The sequence below is a fragment of the Vigna unguiculata genome, chromosome 7 (assembly GCF_037176805.1).
Source record: "Vigna unguiculata cultivar grain cowpea cultivar isolate G323 ecotype 2 chromosome 7, ASM3717680v1, whole genome shotgun sequence".
NCBI classification, from domain to species: domain Eukaryota; kingdom Viridiplantae; phylum Streptophyta; class Magnoliopsida; order Fabales; family Fabaceae; genus Vigna; species Vigna unguiculata.
Genome location: NC_140798.1, coordinates 26,468,716 through 26,488,060, shown reverse-complemented (window position 1 = coordinate 26,488,060; position 19,345 = coordinate 26,468,716). Strand labels below are relative to the sequence as shown.

The 19,345-nt window shown below is 33.2% G+C and overlaps 2 protein-coding genes across 2 annotated transcripts; both read right to left on the bottom strand.

The window, feature by feature from the left end:
- Positions 1 to 11,219: 11,219 nt before the first annotated feature.
- Positions 11,220 to 11,858, bottom strand: LOC114191261 (uncharacterized). The gene has a single exon (XM_028080433.1). The coding sequence runs from the start codon at positions 11,856 to 11,858 to the stop codon at positions 11,220 to 11,222; it is 639 nt and encodes a 212-aa protein (XP_027936234.1).
- A 2,639-nt stretch (positions 11,859 to 14,497) lies between these two features.
- LOC114190135 (phospholipase A1-Igamma1, chloroplastic-like) lies at positions 14,498 to 18,931 on the bottom strand. The gene is made up of 2 exons (XM_028078917.2): positions 17,622 to 18,931; positions 14,498 to 14,865 (listed from the first exon to the last, which is right to left on the bottom strand). Exons 1-2 carry the CDS (start codon positions 18,887 to 18,889, stop codon positions 14,619 to 14,621), a joined length of 1,515 nt encoding a protein of 504 aa, XP_027934718.1. The 5' UTR covers positions 18,890 to 18,931; the 3' UTR covers positions 14,498 to 14,618.
- Between the last annotated feature and the right edge of the window lie 414 nt (positions 18,932 to 19,345).

Genomic DNA, 19,345 nt, shown 5'->3' with positions numbered 1-19,345 from the left:
CTGGTGAGAAGAGCGTCTTCGTGCGGCGATTGTGCGGAGATTGTGCGGAGACTGAGTGCGCGGGAGAAGGAGCAAATAGAAATGTTCAACCCACTCTCCAAAAACTGATGCTGCCTAACCCACTATCCAAAACTACTGCTGACCCGATTATTCAAGCCCAAACCCACTCTCCGCTTTTGCCACGTCTCAAGTAAAATGTTTCAAAAAAATTAATTTTAATTTAAAAAATTAAATCCACCTGTGCATGCCATGTCATGGAGTCACTTATGGAGTCAATATAAGGGGTCAGCATATCATTTTCCTTTCTTAAATTATCATCTACTATCTCCAAATATCATTCAATAAATATAAATATAATAAAAAACGGTATAAAGAAGCAAAATGATAAATAATAAAAATGGTAAAAGTCTCTTCCTCTTTATACCAACGCGCTCCATTATCCCAAACACCACCAAAAACATTCTTACACACCTCATGTGCATCTCATGAACCCAAATTTCAAGTAGGTGATAACCAACATACAACCTACAAACATGTATAACTCCAACTAAAGTTTGAACAACAACCCATGAATTAAGGATGACAATGGAGTTGGACGGAGATGAGTTTCGTTATCCTATCTCATTTCTAGTAAATGAAAAAATTCATCCCCATATTCATATCCAAACACAACAGGTGTCAAGTTTTTTTCTCATCCCACCATATAACGAGTATATACTCGTACCCGTATCCATACTCGTTTTCTTACTGTTTCAATATTAATTAATTAATTTTTATAAAATAATAAACAATTATGGTAAAGAAAATATAATATTATTAAATATTCAATATTAAAATGAGCGTTGTTTCTTCCATATCAAATATTTAGAAATAAATTATATTATAATTATATATATTTTAAATTAAAATACCAAATAAAATTATATTACATTGGCGCCCATCGTAGAGACCAACAACTCCCCTTGTCCTCGACTGAGAGGCTTGTTCCAGTACACCCAATAAGTCTCACATCACTTAGGAGTCGATGCGTAAAATAACCTTAGACCGAAGACAAAAAGAAATAAATATTTTAATCTTAGTTAATGACTCACTTAGGCCAAAATAATTTCGTCCCTTGACCGTGGGAGTAACACTCTTATTTATAAGCAAGTCGGGTACAATTTTTGTAGATATACATAATCAAATATTCTCAAATAATTTAATCAAAAGATAATTAGTAAATAATAACAATAATATTTCCTAATCTGGTTTATATTCATCAAATGTAGATGAGATTTTTCGCCAAGATTCTCCTTTATATTCTCGAATATACTCCTCTCAATCTTAGCTTCCTATAGGGAGGTCGGTCCTAAGGTAACATCCTCACAAATCTTGAACCATCAACCAGCCACCATCAGTGGCGTCAGTCCTAGAGAGACATCTTTTTGGCTTTTTGCAATGACCTTAACTCTATGGAGACATGTTTCTGGATTCTTGTAATGACCTCGACTATGTGGAGACATGATTTCTGACTTGAATTTTGGCATGATTCCATGGTCTATTGAATACCTCGGTTTATTGGAGATCTTCTCCATCCGGGAATGCACAATTTCAAATTAGAATACCAAATAAAATTTCATAAGAACCAAAACATTTATTCCTCACATGATTCCATAGTTGATAAAATTAAAAAATATTTAAAAAAATATAAAATATAAATAAATATTCAAATTAAAAATTATTTTAAATGTCAATTTACTTAAATTTCTTAAATTCTAATGAAATCTCTTTTTAACATATTAATAAAAGTTATATTACATCACTTGATCAAAATCATACAAAGAACAAAGATTAAACTAATAATAATAAAATTTTAACATAAATTTTTCGCCTTTTAAACGTCAATATAAGTTGCATGGTGACAAAAAAGATTCATGGCGATTAAATTAAATAATTATATTGCAGTAAATAAAATTTATTTATAAAATTATAGTGATAAAATTACACATATGATAATGAGCTAGAAAGTAAAAATAATTATATAAAAAATATCAAAATAGTATTCTACATTATAAAAATAAACAATAAATAAAAATATTAAAAAAATTATCAAATGTGTGTTTTAGAAATAATTTGAGAGACCATTGAATAAAATCGTACAAATGAAAACAAAATGTATAATTAAAGTTATGATAAGATGAAAAATTACGGGTGACAAAACGGGTCAGTCCAACCCATTTTGGCCTGACCCATTTTTGGCCATTGAAAATGAACCTGTTTACACAGTACAAGCCAAAAAATGGAACCCGTCGCGTCTTGTGATGGGTTGACGGGCTAACGGGACAACCCATTTGGCTCGTCCTTTTTTTAAGAAAAAAATTGTTTTTTTAAAACTTGATTACCTACTAAATTATTGATTAGAAGAGAAAAGATAAAGAGGAGAACACTACTATAATATATAGAGATAAAAATCACATATTCATTCATGAAAATAAACTCTTAAGAACTTGGATTTCATTATTCATGTTAACTATTAATAAAAGTGAAGATGCAAAAAACAAAAAACATTGATACAGGCACGGGTCAACCAACGACCAACCTATCATGTAGTCCAACAGGCTGACGGGTCAAGTTAATACAGGCTAACAGGCTAAAATTCTTGACCTGAGCCAGCTTTTTCTCTATGGGATGACAAGCTAATCCGTTGGGCTCAACCCATTTTGCCATCCCTGTGAAAAAAACTTTAGAGATCCAAGAAAACTTTTCAAATATCAATTTACTCAATGATTGATATATAACGAAAATGGTTTTGATGAAATAAAAAAGTTCTTCAAATGAAACAAAAGAATAAAATAAAGAAGTTAAATTTTTTATATTACCTAATAAATGAAAGGTGTATACTATGGAACACTTACATTGATAGTGTTAAATATTCTCATGTGAAAAGAAAATATATAATAAATAGAAATATTAAAAAAGAGTAAAACTATTCAAATATGAGACATAAAAAATATTTAATTAACATACATCATTTGAACATAATTGCATAAAATTTGGGATAAGATGAAAAATATATTGGAGATAAGAATGAATTTCATGACGAACCAAATAATAAGAAATAAAAAATAGAAAGTGTGTGTGTGTCTATATATATATATATATATATATATATATATATATATATATATATATATATTATGGTGGGAATGAGTATTATGGTGGGACAACGATATGGCAGGAATGAGTATTATGGTGGGTGTGGGAAGTAGGACGGAGCAGATATGTACATCTTCATCCCAATCCCCTTACCCAATTGAAAGAGTTGGGTATTCCCCATACACATACCTATACCCAGTCAATGTGGAGATTTTCCATCTAAATGAGAATGTGTTCGGGCAATACTTAGAAGGACAAGTTTATTTTCCATCTCTACCATTAATTATAGAAACCCTAAAAGGAAGAGAAAGGGAAAATGATAGCTGAGAAGAGAGGAAAAAAAAGGAAGGGGGGTGGTGGAAGACAGTGAGAGGTGAAGGAAAAAAAATAGAAAACTAGAGGAGTTTTATAGTTAGAAAATCCCTAACACAAAGCACCTTGCAATTGGTGTTAACGATATTATTGCTTCAAATATACATATAATTAAATTGTTTTAAATTTTAGTTCTTTTAAAATGTACTTTTTTTTTTCTTATTCTTTCATTATGCTATTCATATAATCAGTGGCGGATCTTCGGCCAATTTTAGAGGTACCAATTTTTTTGTTGAATTACTCTTTGGTCCATTTGTTCATCCAAAAATGTCAAGTTGGTCCTCTAATTTTTGTAGTCTTAATTTGGTCCCATTTTTTAAAAATTGATTCAATTTATTACTTTTCATTAAATTTCTTGAAGCGGAGCAACTATTTTTCATCAAAATTGACATTGGGATTATGTCAATTACACCAACCAAGTGAACCATCTATATTCACAACTTCAATTTTGAAAAAATAACCTTGATCCGATTCAAGAAATTTAACGAAAAGTGACCAAATTGCATAACTTTGTAAAAAATCGGAACCAAATTGAGACTAAAAAAGAAACTGGAGGATCCACTTGATATTTTTGAACAAAAATAGGAACCAAAAGAGTAATTCCAAAATTTGTATAGAAACTAGTAAAAACATTATATTTACTTTTTTTATGATAATAAAACATAATAAAATTATAATTATTGTTAATATTATAATTATAAAACTAAATATAAATAATTTTTACAATTTTACTATAATTCATTTTCATTTATAATGATTAAATTTAAAAAAATAGTCAAATAAGAAAATGTTAAATTAAACAAATTATCACTTAAAAGATAATATTGATAAAATAATTATTTTTATTTAAAAAATATTTAAAATGTAAACTTGAAAAATAAACGTGGACAAATTTTTTTTTCTTTTTATATATATATATAGATTTAGATGTATAAAACTTTTTTAAAATATCAAATATATAAAATATATTAAAAATATTAAATATTTAAAAAATATATTTAAAATTATATATTAAATTATTCATAAAGATTTGGCAGTGGGTATAATTGAGTCTTAAGCAGATATAATGATATTGAACTAATCAAATAATAATAATAATCAGATATCCGTTGTTGTCTAGTGGTTAGGATATCTGGCTTTTACCCAGGAGATTTGGGTTCAATTCTCGGCAACGGAAAAAAACATAATTAAAAAATTTGACATATTGATTTTGAATGAATTATTTTTTTATCAATTAGTTTTAAAAAAAAATTCATTTCTTTGTAAACTGTCATTCAACACTATTTAAATTGGATATTTGAACTTTGTTTAAAATTTATGAATGTTATGTATTGTATTTTATTTGAATTTACGATTAAAATATGTTGTTAAATATTTATTTATTTATTTTTTGTAAATATTCACGGATACCCGTAGATATCCTTGGATATTAAAAAATTATGCAGATACCCGCATAACGGATACCCGACAGGTATGAGTACGGGACATAGTAGATTTTATCCAGCGGGTAGGGTACGAGGGAGCTACTATCCATACCCTACCTGCCCCGTTGACATCCCTAGGCATGATAGACATGATCTAACCTTACATGACTTGGACCTAATTTGATTTGACCTCTTGATTTGGGCCAAGTTGACCTAATCTCAATTTAACCCAATCTAACCTTGGTCCAATCCGACTCGAGATGGCCTTGGCCGAACTCTTTAATCGATGTGGATCTAACCTAGGTGTGTCCATCTCAGTTCGACCTAACTTGGATTGATCTTGACATGGCCTAACCCAAGCTTGATTTAACTCGCCTTAAACCTAACTTGACTTCTTTCAGTCCAACTTGACTCAACTTAGATTAGTGATAATGTCCATTTATACCTCCTTTTATGTCTTTAATGTCATGAATAAATAAACTCTTTCCAAGCTTTTATCTTGTTATATTCTCAAATTTAGTGTGTTTTGTTTTGTGTTTTAGTTGTTTTATGTTTGTTTTGCCTATAATCTCTCTTTTAAGTGTGTTAAATAAGTTAATAGAAAACATTTGTGGTGGAGAAAAACAAGAAAAAACTCATGGGAGCATGATTTGACAAGAAAATATTGATTTTGAAGCAAATACCCGCGTTAGGCACCACTGGAATCACGCCTAGTGCTTCAAGTACATAATGCTGTCAAACTGCCCAAGGCCGAGTGGTGGAAAATTGGAGCTAAGAGCCACATGTAAGACTCGAAAAATTTAAATAAATAAATAAATAATTGTTTAATAAATGTGGGTAGTGGGAACCTTTATGTCATTTAATTGGGGTTTATGACGTGGAATGGTACTAGCTTAAGTGGTTGAGAGTACTTAGTTATGTGAAAAGGACTTGGGTTTGAGTCCTTTGTATGTTATTTTAATAGTTTATTAATTTTAATGATATGCTTAATCATGATGAGTGATTATAAATTCCTAGATGTATAGGAATTATCACGAAACATTAATTGGTTGAATGATTGTGCATTGATTTGACAATGGTGTGATTATGTATAGAAAACCCTAGTCATCTAAAAGAGTAGTTGGAAGGGCTGGAAAATCATCATAAAATAGTAATTGAATGATCATTAAGCTCCTTGTTAATGCAAAATTCATTTTAATCATTAAGGCAATTAAAAATTAGAGTGGGAGGTGAGAATAATAGTGAGTTAAAGGTGAGGTGAGTTAAGAGGGTATTTGGAAGCCATTGGACGTGAAAAAGTTGGAGATGCCAAGGAGTGGGATTTTGCTATCATCAAGGATCATAAGCTTTACAAATTGGAAGCGAGAAAACTAGGTTATGGGAGCTTCTTTATGTGTATAATTGTTTTATGATGTTTGCATAGTATAATGCATGCCTGTGGTGCCTTGGTATGATCAAAACCTTCTCTGCTTTCACGTTTCTTGATTTTTTCTTGAAACTGCAAGGTTTGCCACGCGATGCATGAATTATGTGTTTTTTCTAGGTTTTTGTGATGAACCGTTGGCGGCAAGGGTGACTTCGCCAGGAGACGTGAACAATGTGCAATTGTGCTATTTTTTGTACCTTTTACGCAACAGGAACCTCCGAGCGTGGTTTCCTACCTCCAGGCGCTAGGTCTTTGATGTTGTTTCGCTGGGTGGCAAGATCTAGTCACTAGGCGACTCCAATTTTTCTAGTATGCGTAGTTTTCGTAAAATTGGGTTTTTTGATTCGTTAACCATCTGATTTGTGTGAAATTTTGACAAGTGATCCATAGCATATTTTTCTTTACTTTGGACGGTGGAGATTTGAATTGGATGTTTGTAGCTAGAGATATACGTCACTCATGATGAGTTGTTTGAATTCCCTAAGAGTATGACTAGTAATGGATGTTTAAGTGCTGATATGGCCTTGATAGGTGAATGTATATGATAAGTCATTATTTTCCCTTATTCCATTGCCTTTTGTGTGCCATTCTTGAGGGTTGTTTAGTGCTTAATTGTCTTTTGTTAGTGCATTTTCTTCAATTAGGCTTCATTGGGCCATTATTCCAAATTTTGAGTAATTTGACATTAATTGGTCTAATTATTGTTTTTAATTGTTTTTAGGTATTATGTGGAGCAAATTTTGGAGCTTGGACATTTATCATAAGGTCAAGAAAGAGTTACCACATGATTTCCACATCATTGCCACGCTTGCGCCATGTCAGTCAGTCTATCCACGTCATTGGGCTAGCATTTTCAGCCCATAGTGGCATTTTTATAATTTTGAGTGGCAAAATGACAATTTTGTAAATATGTTGGTTTGTAGTGATGTGACCACAAAAATTTAGGTCTTGTAGGTGTGGCAGCCGCATCTTCATCTTCTCCACCCTCTATTTTTACATTTTGAGAGCTTTGTATGGTTACCCATGGAGGTGCCACCTAAATTTTGATGTTTTAGCACAATTTTCTTCTATTTTTGTGCATTATTGAAAGCACCCATTGTGGATTTTACGTTTTTTGCACGTTTGGAAGCTTGGGCAGTTTCGTTTTAACATTGGGACCTTATTGAATCCATGTTTCATCTTCTATTCAGGATTTGATAAGTTGCTTTGTTATTGTTTGACACTTTTTGCACCATCTTACGTTTTCGTCACTGTTTTCCTATCATTCAATGGTTGTATTCCGTTTAGGGTTGAGCTTTGGTTCGCAATCCATGGAACACTAATTTAATGTGTTGATTCCTTGTAGATAATGAATTGAAACCTTGAGGTTACTATTTCAAATGGTAGAGTTTATCTTACTCTTCATTTAGATTTTTTTTTGTGCTTAATGGATGAAGCATTCTGTTTAAGCTTATTTTGCAGAATGGGTCATTTCGTTTTGGGGCTATTATCATGCTTAATGATGCCATTACAGATGAATGAATGAGTGTTTTGGTTAATTGCATGTTGAATTTCAGTTCTAATCTTCGCTTAGTTGATTATTTCAGGAGTTCAATAGAGTAATGATAGCTAATTAATTTTGTGACTTGTGATTGGAAGATTTCCATTCGAATAAGGGAATCAACACTGTTTTCATTACTGTTTTATCAAATTTTCATTACTGTTTTATTGTTTTGTTCAGTGCTACCATTGTAGTGTTGTGTTTCAGTGAGTGTGTGTTGATGTTAGAGTCATTGTAGTGGTGTTTAGTAGTTTTTATAGTGAAAAAAATTGTGTATGTTTTTAGCAAAACTTCAAACAGCAATAACATTTGCTCTAGTTATCGAAATAGGACACATTTTATATCGATTTGGGGTAGAATTTAATTTTTTTTGCAATGTCTACTACAACATGTGGAACAACAACTTTTGATAAGGAAGTACTAACTACAGGAACTTGTACTCTAACTTCCTTAATCTCCATATTTCGTGAAGATTCACTCCCACTGGTTTCATCATTCTTACTGAACCGAGCATTTCTAGTTTCAACGATTCTTGTACTATGGGTAGGACAATAAAACATATACCATTTTGATTTTTCTGGATAACTAATGAAATATCCACTGATTGTTCTTTCATCTAGTTTCTTTTCTTGCGAATTGTATATTCTTACTTCTACATGATAGCCCCAAACATGTAGGTGTCAAACTACGTTTCCTACTCGTCCACAACTCAAAAAGAGTCTTTGGAATAGCTTTACTATGAACCATGTTCAAAAAATACATGACAGTCTTTAAAGCACACATTCACAATGATACATGTAAACATGAATTACTTAACATACTCCTAACCATATCCATTAAGGTTCGACTACGCCTTTCTGATACAACATTTTGTTATGGTGTGCTTGACATTGTGTATTGAGCACAAATACCAAGTTTCTCAAGGAACTTAGCGAACGTCCCAGGGTGTTGTCCACTTTTATCATATCTTTCATAATACTCACCACCTCTACCAGATCTTATGATTTTCACTTTTCTGTCTAATTGTCTTTCCACTTCATTTATGTAAACTTCCAAGGCATTCACTGATTGGGATTTCTCATGCAGTAGATAGACATGTCCATAACACGAAAAATTATCAATAAAGGTGATGAAATACTTCCCTTTATTAAAAGAATTTATATCAAATGACCACATATATCGGTGTGTATGATTTCAAGAAGCCGAGTGCTTCTCGTGGCTCCTTTCTTTATATGTTTTGTTTGTTTGCCTTTAATACAATCCACACACACGTTCATATTAGTAAAATCTAAATCCGGAAGGATTTCATTCTTTACTAATCTTTGCATTCTTTCTTTGAAAATATGTTCCAAACGCTTATCTCATAAGTAAGAAGATCGTTCATCCACTAAACTACGTTTAGTGCCAACATTGTGATGCAAGGTCATAAGAGTTTCAGCATATAAATTATCCTAATTCAATTTATATAAATCATCATAAAATGTACCAGATCCAATCATAAAAATACGCTTAAACAAATCGAAACAACCATTCCCAAACTTAAAAAAATATCCAACAACATCAAGTTTAGACAAAGAAATTAAATTCCTAGTGATATTAGGTACATAAAAGGTATCTATAAGGTCTAAGTGATATCCAGTGTCAAGGATTAGGCGATAAGTCCTGATTGCTTCCACTAGAACTTTCTTTTTATTGCCTATGAAGACGAACTTCTCATTTGGGTTTATGGTTCGGGTTGTAAGAAATACCTACATCACATTAGAAACATGAGTCATACATCTAGAATCAATCCACCACATATTATGGAGAACTTCAGTTAAGTTTATTTAAAAACATAAGCATTATGCTCACCTTTCTTTTCGAACCAAGCTCTACGCTTTATGCAGTCCTTATGGAAATGTCCAGATTTCCCGCATAAATGACATTTGTCATTTTTCTTCTGGATTTTTGTTGAGGACTCATCAATTTTCAATGGTCCTTTACCCTTTCCATGTTTCTTGGCAACTTTCTTTCCAGCTCCTTGATTCTTCACATATTGAATAGAATGGTTTCCTAAGTTCTTCAGTCGGGTCTCCTCCTTGTTAGTTTTGAAATGATGAGTTTAGCCAAGAAGGGGGGGGGGTGAATTGGCTTTATAAAACTGTCTCAAAATCTTAAACTCTTTTTCAATTGAATCTAATGGACTGGAAAGTTTGGATGTAAATGCAGCAGACCAGTACACTTTCATTCGATTAAAATATAAAACAGCAGACTAAATTGTTCTTGATGCTATGAAACAGTCGATTAAAAATACAAATCAGTCGGCTAAAATACGGGAGAATTATGCCGAATGCAGAATTCCCGAATTCAACTCAAACAATAATCTTTTACATATAAGACATGTTCCAATCAGTATTTATAACAAGTATAAAGCCTCAGATTACACAAGAACGCATTAAATCATATCAAAGATCAAATTGCTTGGTTTTCTTGAGTTTTTAAAGAGTTTCAAAGAGAGGGAGATGAGGGAAAGAAGAATGCACAACTGTTTTTATATTGATTCACTCAATCACAAAGCTACATCTAGTTTTCCAGGAGAACCTGAGCCTGTTTTCCACTATATTCAAAAGTTTTACAGATCAAACACCAAGATTACACTTTTGAACACAAAGCACACAAGATTTTTGACTCACAAAAATCTAGAACCACAACCTACAAGAATCACACTTGCAGACCTGAAATCACATCAAGCAAACCATCCAGAGGCACAAGATGGTGGTTGTCCCTAGCATACCATACATGTGTTCTTCAAGCTACTCACAAGCCAAAATGCCTCCAAGATCAACCAAGATCTTCAAACACGAGTTGCATATGTGTATTGCAAAGAGAGAACGCTTCCCAGAGATGAATGACACGATTTCATTCAGAAAAACTCTGATTCGCATCTCTGCTCGCGAAAACACAGCTTATATAGTCTGGTTTAGTGAAAACAGTGGATTGAATTTTCCGTACAATCAGCTGATTTCACCTGACTTAAGTGAAATCAGTCGATTGAAAAATAATTCAACTGATTGAATGCATTCATACGAGAAACTATATACAACAAGCCTTTTAACCTGTTAAAACCCATTTTAACAGATTAAAAGAGACACACTAAGGCACACAAGACATCTAACCTATGTCATATAGCCTATCAACAATGTATAACACTAACACATTACATTTAACATATTATATACAGATTTAACAAACTAAAACTTAATCTTCAAGAGGATCTTCATCAATCTTCATCAAACACTTAAGATCTTCATGCACATGGCTTTATCAATTTTTTGCTTCAAGCTTACTTGTGCCAACACTCCTGAACTAGCATATTGTGCAATTCATGCACATTCCACTTGTCTTTCATGGTATTGTAGTTCATTTGGAACAGACCATACTCACACGGTAATGAGTTTAGAATGAATTGCATGAGGAAACCTTCATCTATTGCCATTACTAGAGACTTAAGTCTTGTTGTGATATTTTTTATCTCAATCATATGTCTGTGCATAGTACGCGAATCGTCAAACTTCATGGTTGTCAAAGTACTCATCAGTGTCCCAGCGAGAGATTTATCAGCAGTTTGGGAGCGCTCTTTCACAAATTTCATAAATTCTTTTGTGTTATCACTTTTGGGAAGAGCTGACTTAATATTGCTTGCTATGCTCATTCTTATAAACATTAAGCTAAGTTTGTTTGACCTTTCCCAAGCTTTGTAATGGGCTTTCTCTTCATTGCTATTGGCATCCGTGATAGCAGTCGGCTTTTCAACTTGAAAAGCTAGATCAAGATCCAACACACCTATGTGAAATTGGACTTGTTCACTCCAATCAGGGAAATTTAACCCATTAAAGACGGGAATAGACGCAATGTGCGAGTGTAAAGATATCGGAGTAGAGACTGCAATTAAAACATGCCTAACATTAATGCCTTGAGCCATAAAACTAAACCCTAAACCCTAAACCCTAAACCCTAAACATACCATACATAGCATTTTCATAATTTTTAATTCAAACAAATGGATGTCTTTAAACGTAATTTAATAAAACCTATTAATTGATTCGGCCAATTAAATTAAATCAACAAACTCATGCATCCATTTAATTATACAAACTCGTTAATGCAGCAGATTATGAACATACATAAGTGCCTTTTGTTTATTTGAAACCTTATTTATTAGTGAAAAAAAGTCATTAATTCAATTCCAACTAGAATTGACACTAATAACAGGTGCAGGTAATTCGTAAGCATTCAAATAAATGTTTTTTAATACATTCACGCACCACGAGACGAGATGCTTTTTAATTCATAACAAAACATTCAATATCAAATAAGATTAAAGCACAATGAGATGCATTTATTCAATGGCATCGAAATTCAATTCTCGTTCAATCTTCACCCAGTGACAATTTTCTCAATGCAATTTCACGGATGCAATTAAAATTATGTCATTCGCATTCGATCTTTGAAGCAGCGGAAAAAATAAAAACCCTTAAAACCTATAATTAGGGTTTATAATTTTAAAAATTCCCTAAATTCATAATTAGGGTTTATCTAATTAGGAAAAAACATCATAAAGGAGAAACATCACATAACAGGAGAATCATAAATCCTATAATAGGTGCTTTGATACCATATGTAAAACAATTAAGGATCTTTAAGATTTAGGATTCTAACAATAAAAAATAATAGAGCACTAACCTTAATCCATAAGAGATAATGTGAATATATGTTCTTCTATATTGTTGCATGTGACATCAATTGTCTTGTGGTGGAGACCAAGTGGGTCGAGTCACAATCGAATCGTGGCGCTTGGGTTGTTACACTCTTAAGTAAAAAGAGTTGTGCCCTAACTAATAGCTATAGCTTTTGCCTTAGTGGTAAGCGCTCAATCCTAACAATTGGTATCAAAGCCAAGGTCACAAGTTCGATTGCTGAGGGGGAGATTGTTGCATGTGGCATCAATATTGTCCCGTGAGGGTACCAAGTGGGCTAAGTCACAATCCAAATGGGATTCCTTGTACGATAATTGTTGAGGGAAAGATTGTTGCATGTGGCATCAATTGTCCCGTGACGGAGACTAAGTGGGTCGAGTTACAATCAAATCGTGGCGCTTGAGCTAAGTTACACTCTTAAGTAAAAAGAGTTACACCCTGATTAATAGTTATAGCTTTTGGCCTAGTGGTCTTTGCCTTTCTTTTCTCTTCTCACAATGGGTTACTGTGAAAAGAACCTTATGGCCAGAAAGAGAACCCCAATCCCTTTTATAAACCAACGTCTATCAAGTTGCCTTTCTTTTCTTTTATTATCACTTCCCATAATAAAAACCAATAGGTCTTTAAATTTTATTAAATCACAATTGGGCCATCATAATATTTCAACAAATGAGTCACTAATAGAATTAATTCGTCAATTAATTTTAACATTCAAGCCAACAATATTCTTAAAGTTATGGTTGCAAAACAGTTACATTTAATATATGTTCATGCGGAAACAAATAAGAGATGTTAGGGAAAACAAGTAATGCCTTACCTCAATAATTGACCTCTCAAGTTGGCTACTTCTTGACTTATACATGTCGCCTCCTAATGTAGGCGGTTTGGACCCTTAAGGGGTTACCTGCGGAGAGGGCTCCGACGATCAAGTCAATAAGGACTCTCAAAAGTTAAATCTCAAATTAGGGAATTAATGAAAGCGTACCTCTTAATTGTTGGGGTCCACATGTATTTATAGAGTCATTAAATGTGTCTGCACCTTCCTATGGGTTGGGTCCCTATTGAGTCATTTTGAGCTAATATCTAGATTTTCTATGGGCCTGGGCTGAGCCCCAATTCTGAGTGTTTGTGAGAGGCTTGAGTTCAAAGTTAATGGTCTCATGTTATAATGTGACATTTTATAGTAGGCGGTCTACGCCGCTATGTAACCTTGTTTAATCGATTATCCATCTACTGTTTTTATCTGGGACTATAGGTAGGCGACTTTAACCGTATAGTTATCCAAGTCCGGCTAGGTATAGTACACTATATATATTTGTATAATGTTCTTTTTTGGAGAAAACTTATGATAAAATTATGATTATCTTGACAACTTACTAAACTTAAGCACATTTTAAATTTTATATCCACTCAGAGTTGAAACTCTTGAAACATTCTTATAGCATATATGGTCATGGCAAAAACATGGTATTGGTAAAACTGTAAAATCTTCTATGGAAAGGTGTTTTAACATATCTTAATTAAAAAAAAATCCACCTTGTATGGTGTAGATTTGAAATATACTCAGTTTATTCTAATTTTTAAGTTGAAGATGTAATCACCTATAAGCAAAAATGTTTAATTATTTATTGTTTAAACTTTCTAAGCCTTTCTCGCCTGAAATCTTCGAACCTCTATTTTGTTCTTCATTTGGAAAATTTACATGAATCTTTGTATTCTCAATCCAAATTTTATCCAATATTTCAAGTTCAGTTGTGTTTCTTACGTAAAATAATCTCACGAAATCAAATTTGTGCGTCCTCTTTTCTACTCCACCTCTTCAAGATCTTTTATCGTATTCTCTTTAATTGATTAGTCAATTTTATTGCAGAAGCCTTGCATGTACTGTTTTATATACGATCAATATATATATATATATATATATATATATATATATATATATATATATATGCATCATGTTGTTGCATGCATGCATTAATACAGATTCATGCATCAGATGAAGTGAGACCGAGTTGGGTGAGATGATGATGCATATCTTGAGGGTGAACATCAAGGTTTGGTCGTTCAGGCTGAATCCAACGTCCATCATTGGTCCTGATCATGCCCTTGTTCGCAGCTTGTCTCCAATTTGGTGGAATCATGTGATGGTCTTTCAAGAAATCACATCCTTTATTCACTAGAGCAGGATCTCTACCACTCGCCAGCACGAATCTTTCACCCTTTCCATGGTATCTGCGCATCATCAACCATACAAAATGTCTTATGCCACAACAATAATTAATTGATTTTTCTTTCCACATCTTTATTACTACCCAAACCAATTCTTGGTAGTGATTGATTTCATACATAACAAACAATTTTCATTACTTTTGTTCAAAACAACTTCACAACTCTCATTGATTTCAACATAGTTATTGTTCTACTTAATAGAATTTATTCATTTATTTTACTACATCATTATCTAGAGGTTTATCTAATAATACCTTTCTTCAAATAATATGTGAAAAATCTATCATTTACACCTCATTTATTATCTCTCTTTAACCACTTTAGTTCTTTTTTCAAGCTTTAATTATACTTTGAATTTCTAAAATACTAAAAACGCATATGACCCACTCTTAAGTAGACATACGATCTTTTAAAATGTTTATAATGCCAAAAGACATGTTACTTATTAATGTCACTATGATAAAAAAAAAGTTATATGTTTTCGATGTACTTATTAATGTCACTATGATAAAACAAAAGTTATATGTTGTTGATGGGTCTATTGAGAGGAGTTTTATTGGGAAGATATAATACTAATGAGACTTGAGTTCAAATCATATAAGGAATTAACACTGCTTCTAATCCAAACTTAAGGTAATGAGTTTATGAGTTTTCATCGTTATATTGGGTTCAACTTTTTTCATATTTATCAATATGAGACTTGGACTCACTTAGATTCTCAACAATCCCAGGACAAATCTCTTCCACATTAGTACAGTTCCCATCAAGTGGAAGTATTTTCAACCATGAACATCCATTTGTCATTCATCTTAATGGGACACACAAATAAGACCTAAGTCAAGTTCACATAAGATATTAACAAAACTTTCAAACCAAAACTTTAAGATAATGAATTGTAGATTTTCATCATTTTATCGTGGTTAACTTTCTCCTATCTAATCGATGTGAAACTTAAATTTACACTTAAATTAATTTAACGGTTGGAGTAATATATTAATAAGTACATAAATTTATACCCCACCATTTACAACTTTTTTTTTGAACAATTTAATTTAATATTTTATGAATATTTAGAGTTGTTAGAAGGTTGTTTAGCAAAAACAGAAGTTCATGGTCAACATAATTTTTCCAATGTTTTGTTTTTTCACGATCATTTGATATGCTCGATGGCTGTAAGAATACATATGGTTTCTTAGGTTTGACCAAAGAACTATTACTAGCAATGTAAACACGAAATTAACAAATTATACCGAGCTTCCAAGAAAGCAGAGAAAAAAAAAACTCTTGACGTGCCAATCCCTAGGACTAGTATTTTGTCTTTGCTAGTATATTCAATATGGCTTCAACTTCTCCAATAATGAAATTCATGCATGTCAATGCCACTAGCTAGTAATTTATGATGCATATATGGTCCCATTCTTATCTTCCATATATCTATTTTATTACCATATTACATATCTATATGAAGACCAACAAAAATGTTCAAGTGATGCATCACTAATTAATTCAAATATTGATCGAGTCCCTGTATAATACCAATCTGTCCCTTTTCCTCAACGGAATCACTATTTAAATACTTGTCACTGGCATTATATTAGGTTGCTCATATCATCATTATCATCAGTTATTGCTTCTTAAAATAATCAATGCCCACTAAAATCTATCCCTATCTCACCTAATAGCGACATAAGTTACAACTAATATATTATGTTATTTATTCTTCTTCACAAAACGTGCTATATCATACTATACCATTGCCAATTATACCTTCTCTCACAACCGACAAGTTTTGAATACAAATATTTTCAATTGACTATTTTGTTCTGAATTGATCTATCAATTTTTGAGTGTGAAATTAAAATTTTTATATTTTATACTTTATACTTTTTGGTTAAATATGTTTAGTTCATGGAGTGAAAATTAAATTTGTTCTTTTTTCGAACTTTGATCTTTAACTCTAAAAATAATAGATATAATTTTTTTAATTTTTTTATATGTTAAATGATATTTTAAACTAACTTTTAAGTTGGTTATATTGTTTAACACATTATAATTTAATATTAACTTAAAACACTCCTTGCCCCTAAAACAATTAGCCTCATTGAATTAAAAAGATTTAAAACTAAAATATATCAAAATTTATATATATATATATATATGTATATATATATATATATATATATATATATATATATATAAATTTTAATTTTGCATATATATAAATTAATGGACTACAAACATATATAACTGTTAATATTTTATTTTGATTTTAATTTGTTAATAAAATAAATTAATTCAATTAATCGATTTGAAAAAAATAACATGTAAGTGATAGGGCAACACAAAATTACACTGATTATATTCCAAAAAAATATTGGTATTTAACACTACCTCATTAATATTTACTTTATCCTTTCTTTGAAAATATAAAATTTAACTTTTTGTTAAAACTATTTTAACTTTTTAAGAATTTTCAAATGATTGTGTCGAATAATATTTTCCCATTCCAAATCATTTATAATCAATCAAAAACTCATAAATAAACTACCATGATTAAGAAAATATGCAACACATAACACATAAAAGAACATAACCCGTTGCAGATTACATATGCAACAAGACTTGCACGATTTATTCTACCCTTGAAGGGTGGTTGGTTCAGGAAAACAGCAAAGCAAACATGTATGTACGTACACATACACAAAGATTCATGCAGAAAAGGGTAAAAGAAATGAAAGTGGTTGAAAGATGAAACTGACCCGTCCAGAAGATGCAGAAGAGCTTCCAAGTTATGGGCACAGACTGCATCAGCATTGGGATTCAGAAACGGCGATTTCCGGTGGTCCAGCGCCAGCTCCACCCCGACGTGCGAGTAGCTCCACGGCAGCCCCTCAGCCACCTTCATCACCGCCGCGGGTAAGTGCTCGTTAAACAAAACTCCGGGAGCCTTGGGCACCACGTCATGCACGTTCACCACCCTCAACACCTTCACCCCCAGTCTCTCCAACCTCTCCTTAAACCTCACGTTCCCCACCCGCGGCCCCGAAAACGACATCACTGTAACCGCCACACCTCTACTATCCCTCATAACATTCACTCCCGTCTCCACAATATCATACGCGCTCAAAATCGCCAACGCACTCCCCAAACTATGTCCTGTTATTGTAATGCTCACTTCCTCGTCGCTATAAATCTCCAGCAATCTCTTCACCTCCGTCAAAACCTGTTCCCGCGCGGAGAACTTGCAGTAACCGCAACTCTCTTCTTTATCCGTGTAAAGATCTAGAAACCCTGACTCCACCTTCACCGTCTCATCGGGACACGGGATCCCGTTTGAGGAGATCGGTTTGAGGAAATCCATGAGGTCCGCCACCCACTCCAGGCACGTGACGGTGCCGCGCCACGCGATCACGATGTCTCGTCGGCCTAGACGGGTGGTCATGGCGTTGTCAGAAACGGCGACGTACCCCGCCCAATTGGCGTGCTTGCTCCACATCTTAGACCAGCGCGAGTGCTTGAAGAAGTTGGGGAGGTTGATGTTAGCCGTTGCGTAGAGGTAGCGCGTGACGGTGTAGCCGACGCGGGGCATTTCGAGGGAGGAGAAGAAGTTGTGGGCCGTGAACCTGCAGCTGCCGCAGTACTTGGAAAAGGGGTCGAAGTCGAAGGCGTCGTAACAGGCCTGGGCCATCTCGCCGTAGCGGATCATTTCCATCCGCATGAGCGGGTCCATGGGCTCCAGAAGCCCGGCCCAGTTGTCCTCTCCTTGGATTTGGCGCCAGGCTTCAGGGAGGCGCTTCAGGTGTTCCTCTAGCTTTGGTTTGTAGTTGTGGGTATGCGTTGTTGCTTCCTCGTGTTCTTGCTCTCTCACGGTGGAGGTTGAGGAGTTCTCACGTGTGCCTAGTTTGATTGAGTTTTGGGTTCGTGTGAGAGGTGTATTCAATTTGGAGTAGGGTAATGAGAAGGTAAGTTGGCGCGTTTTTGGGAAGGGAAAGAACATGTTTGAGATTGAAGGAGCAGCCATGGCCATGTTGTTGGGGAAGACGCCTTCTTCTATAGACAAAGGAAAATTATACCTTCTTCCTACATTTATATAAACTATTCATACCCTAAAAATATTTTCAATAAAATAATAATAATAATAATATAATAGGTGTGTACAACCTGGTGGATTTGGAATCGCATTGGAGTGTGTTTTATTCTTAATTAATTTGCATTGACGATATTATTTTTGTTTTTTTTTTTCTAATTTACTGATCTGTGTCATTCATATACCGGTAAGTCATTTAATGGAAATGGAAATGGGAAATAACTTCTCAACAACACGAGACTACTATATTCACGACCTTCAAATCTATCTTCTAAATAATTTTAAATTAACAAGTGGAGGATTGATTAGGTTTAGAAATGGAGAGCAGTCACGAACTTTAAGCATTGATAAAAGAATTTTCACTTCAATCAAGAAAATTCAGAAGAAAAAAACAAA

Excerpts from the sequence above, each read along its gene's own strand:
- LOC114191261 (XM_028080433.1), bottom strand. The coding sequence starts at position 11,858 with ATGGCTCAAGGCATTAATGTTAGGCATGTTTTAATTGCAGTCTCTACT.
- LOC114190135 (XM_028078917.2), bottom strand. The coding sequence starts at position 18,889 with ATGGCCATGGCTGCTCCTTCAATCTCAAACATGTTCTTTCCCTTCCCA. Across the intron at positions 14,866-17,621 it reads CTTCTGCATCTTCTGGACGG|ATACCATGGAAAGGGTGAAA; the intron begins GTCAGTTTCATC and ends GATGATGCGCAG.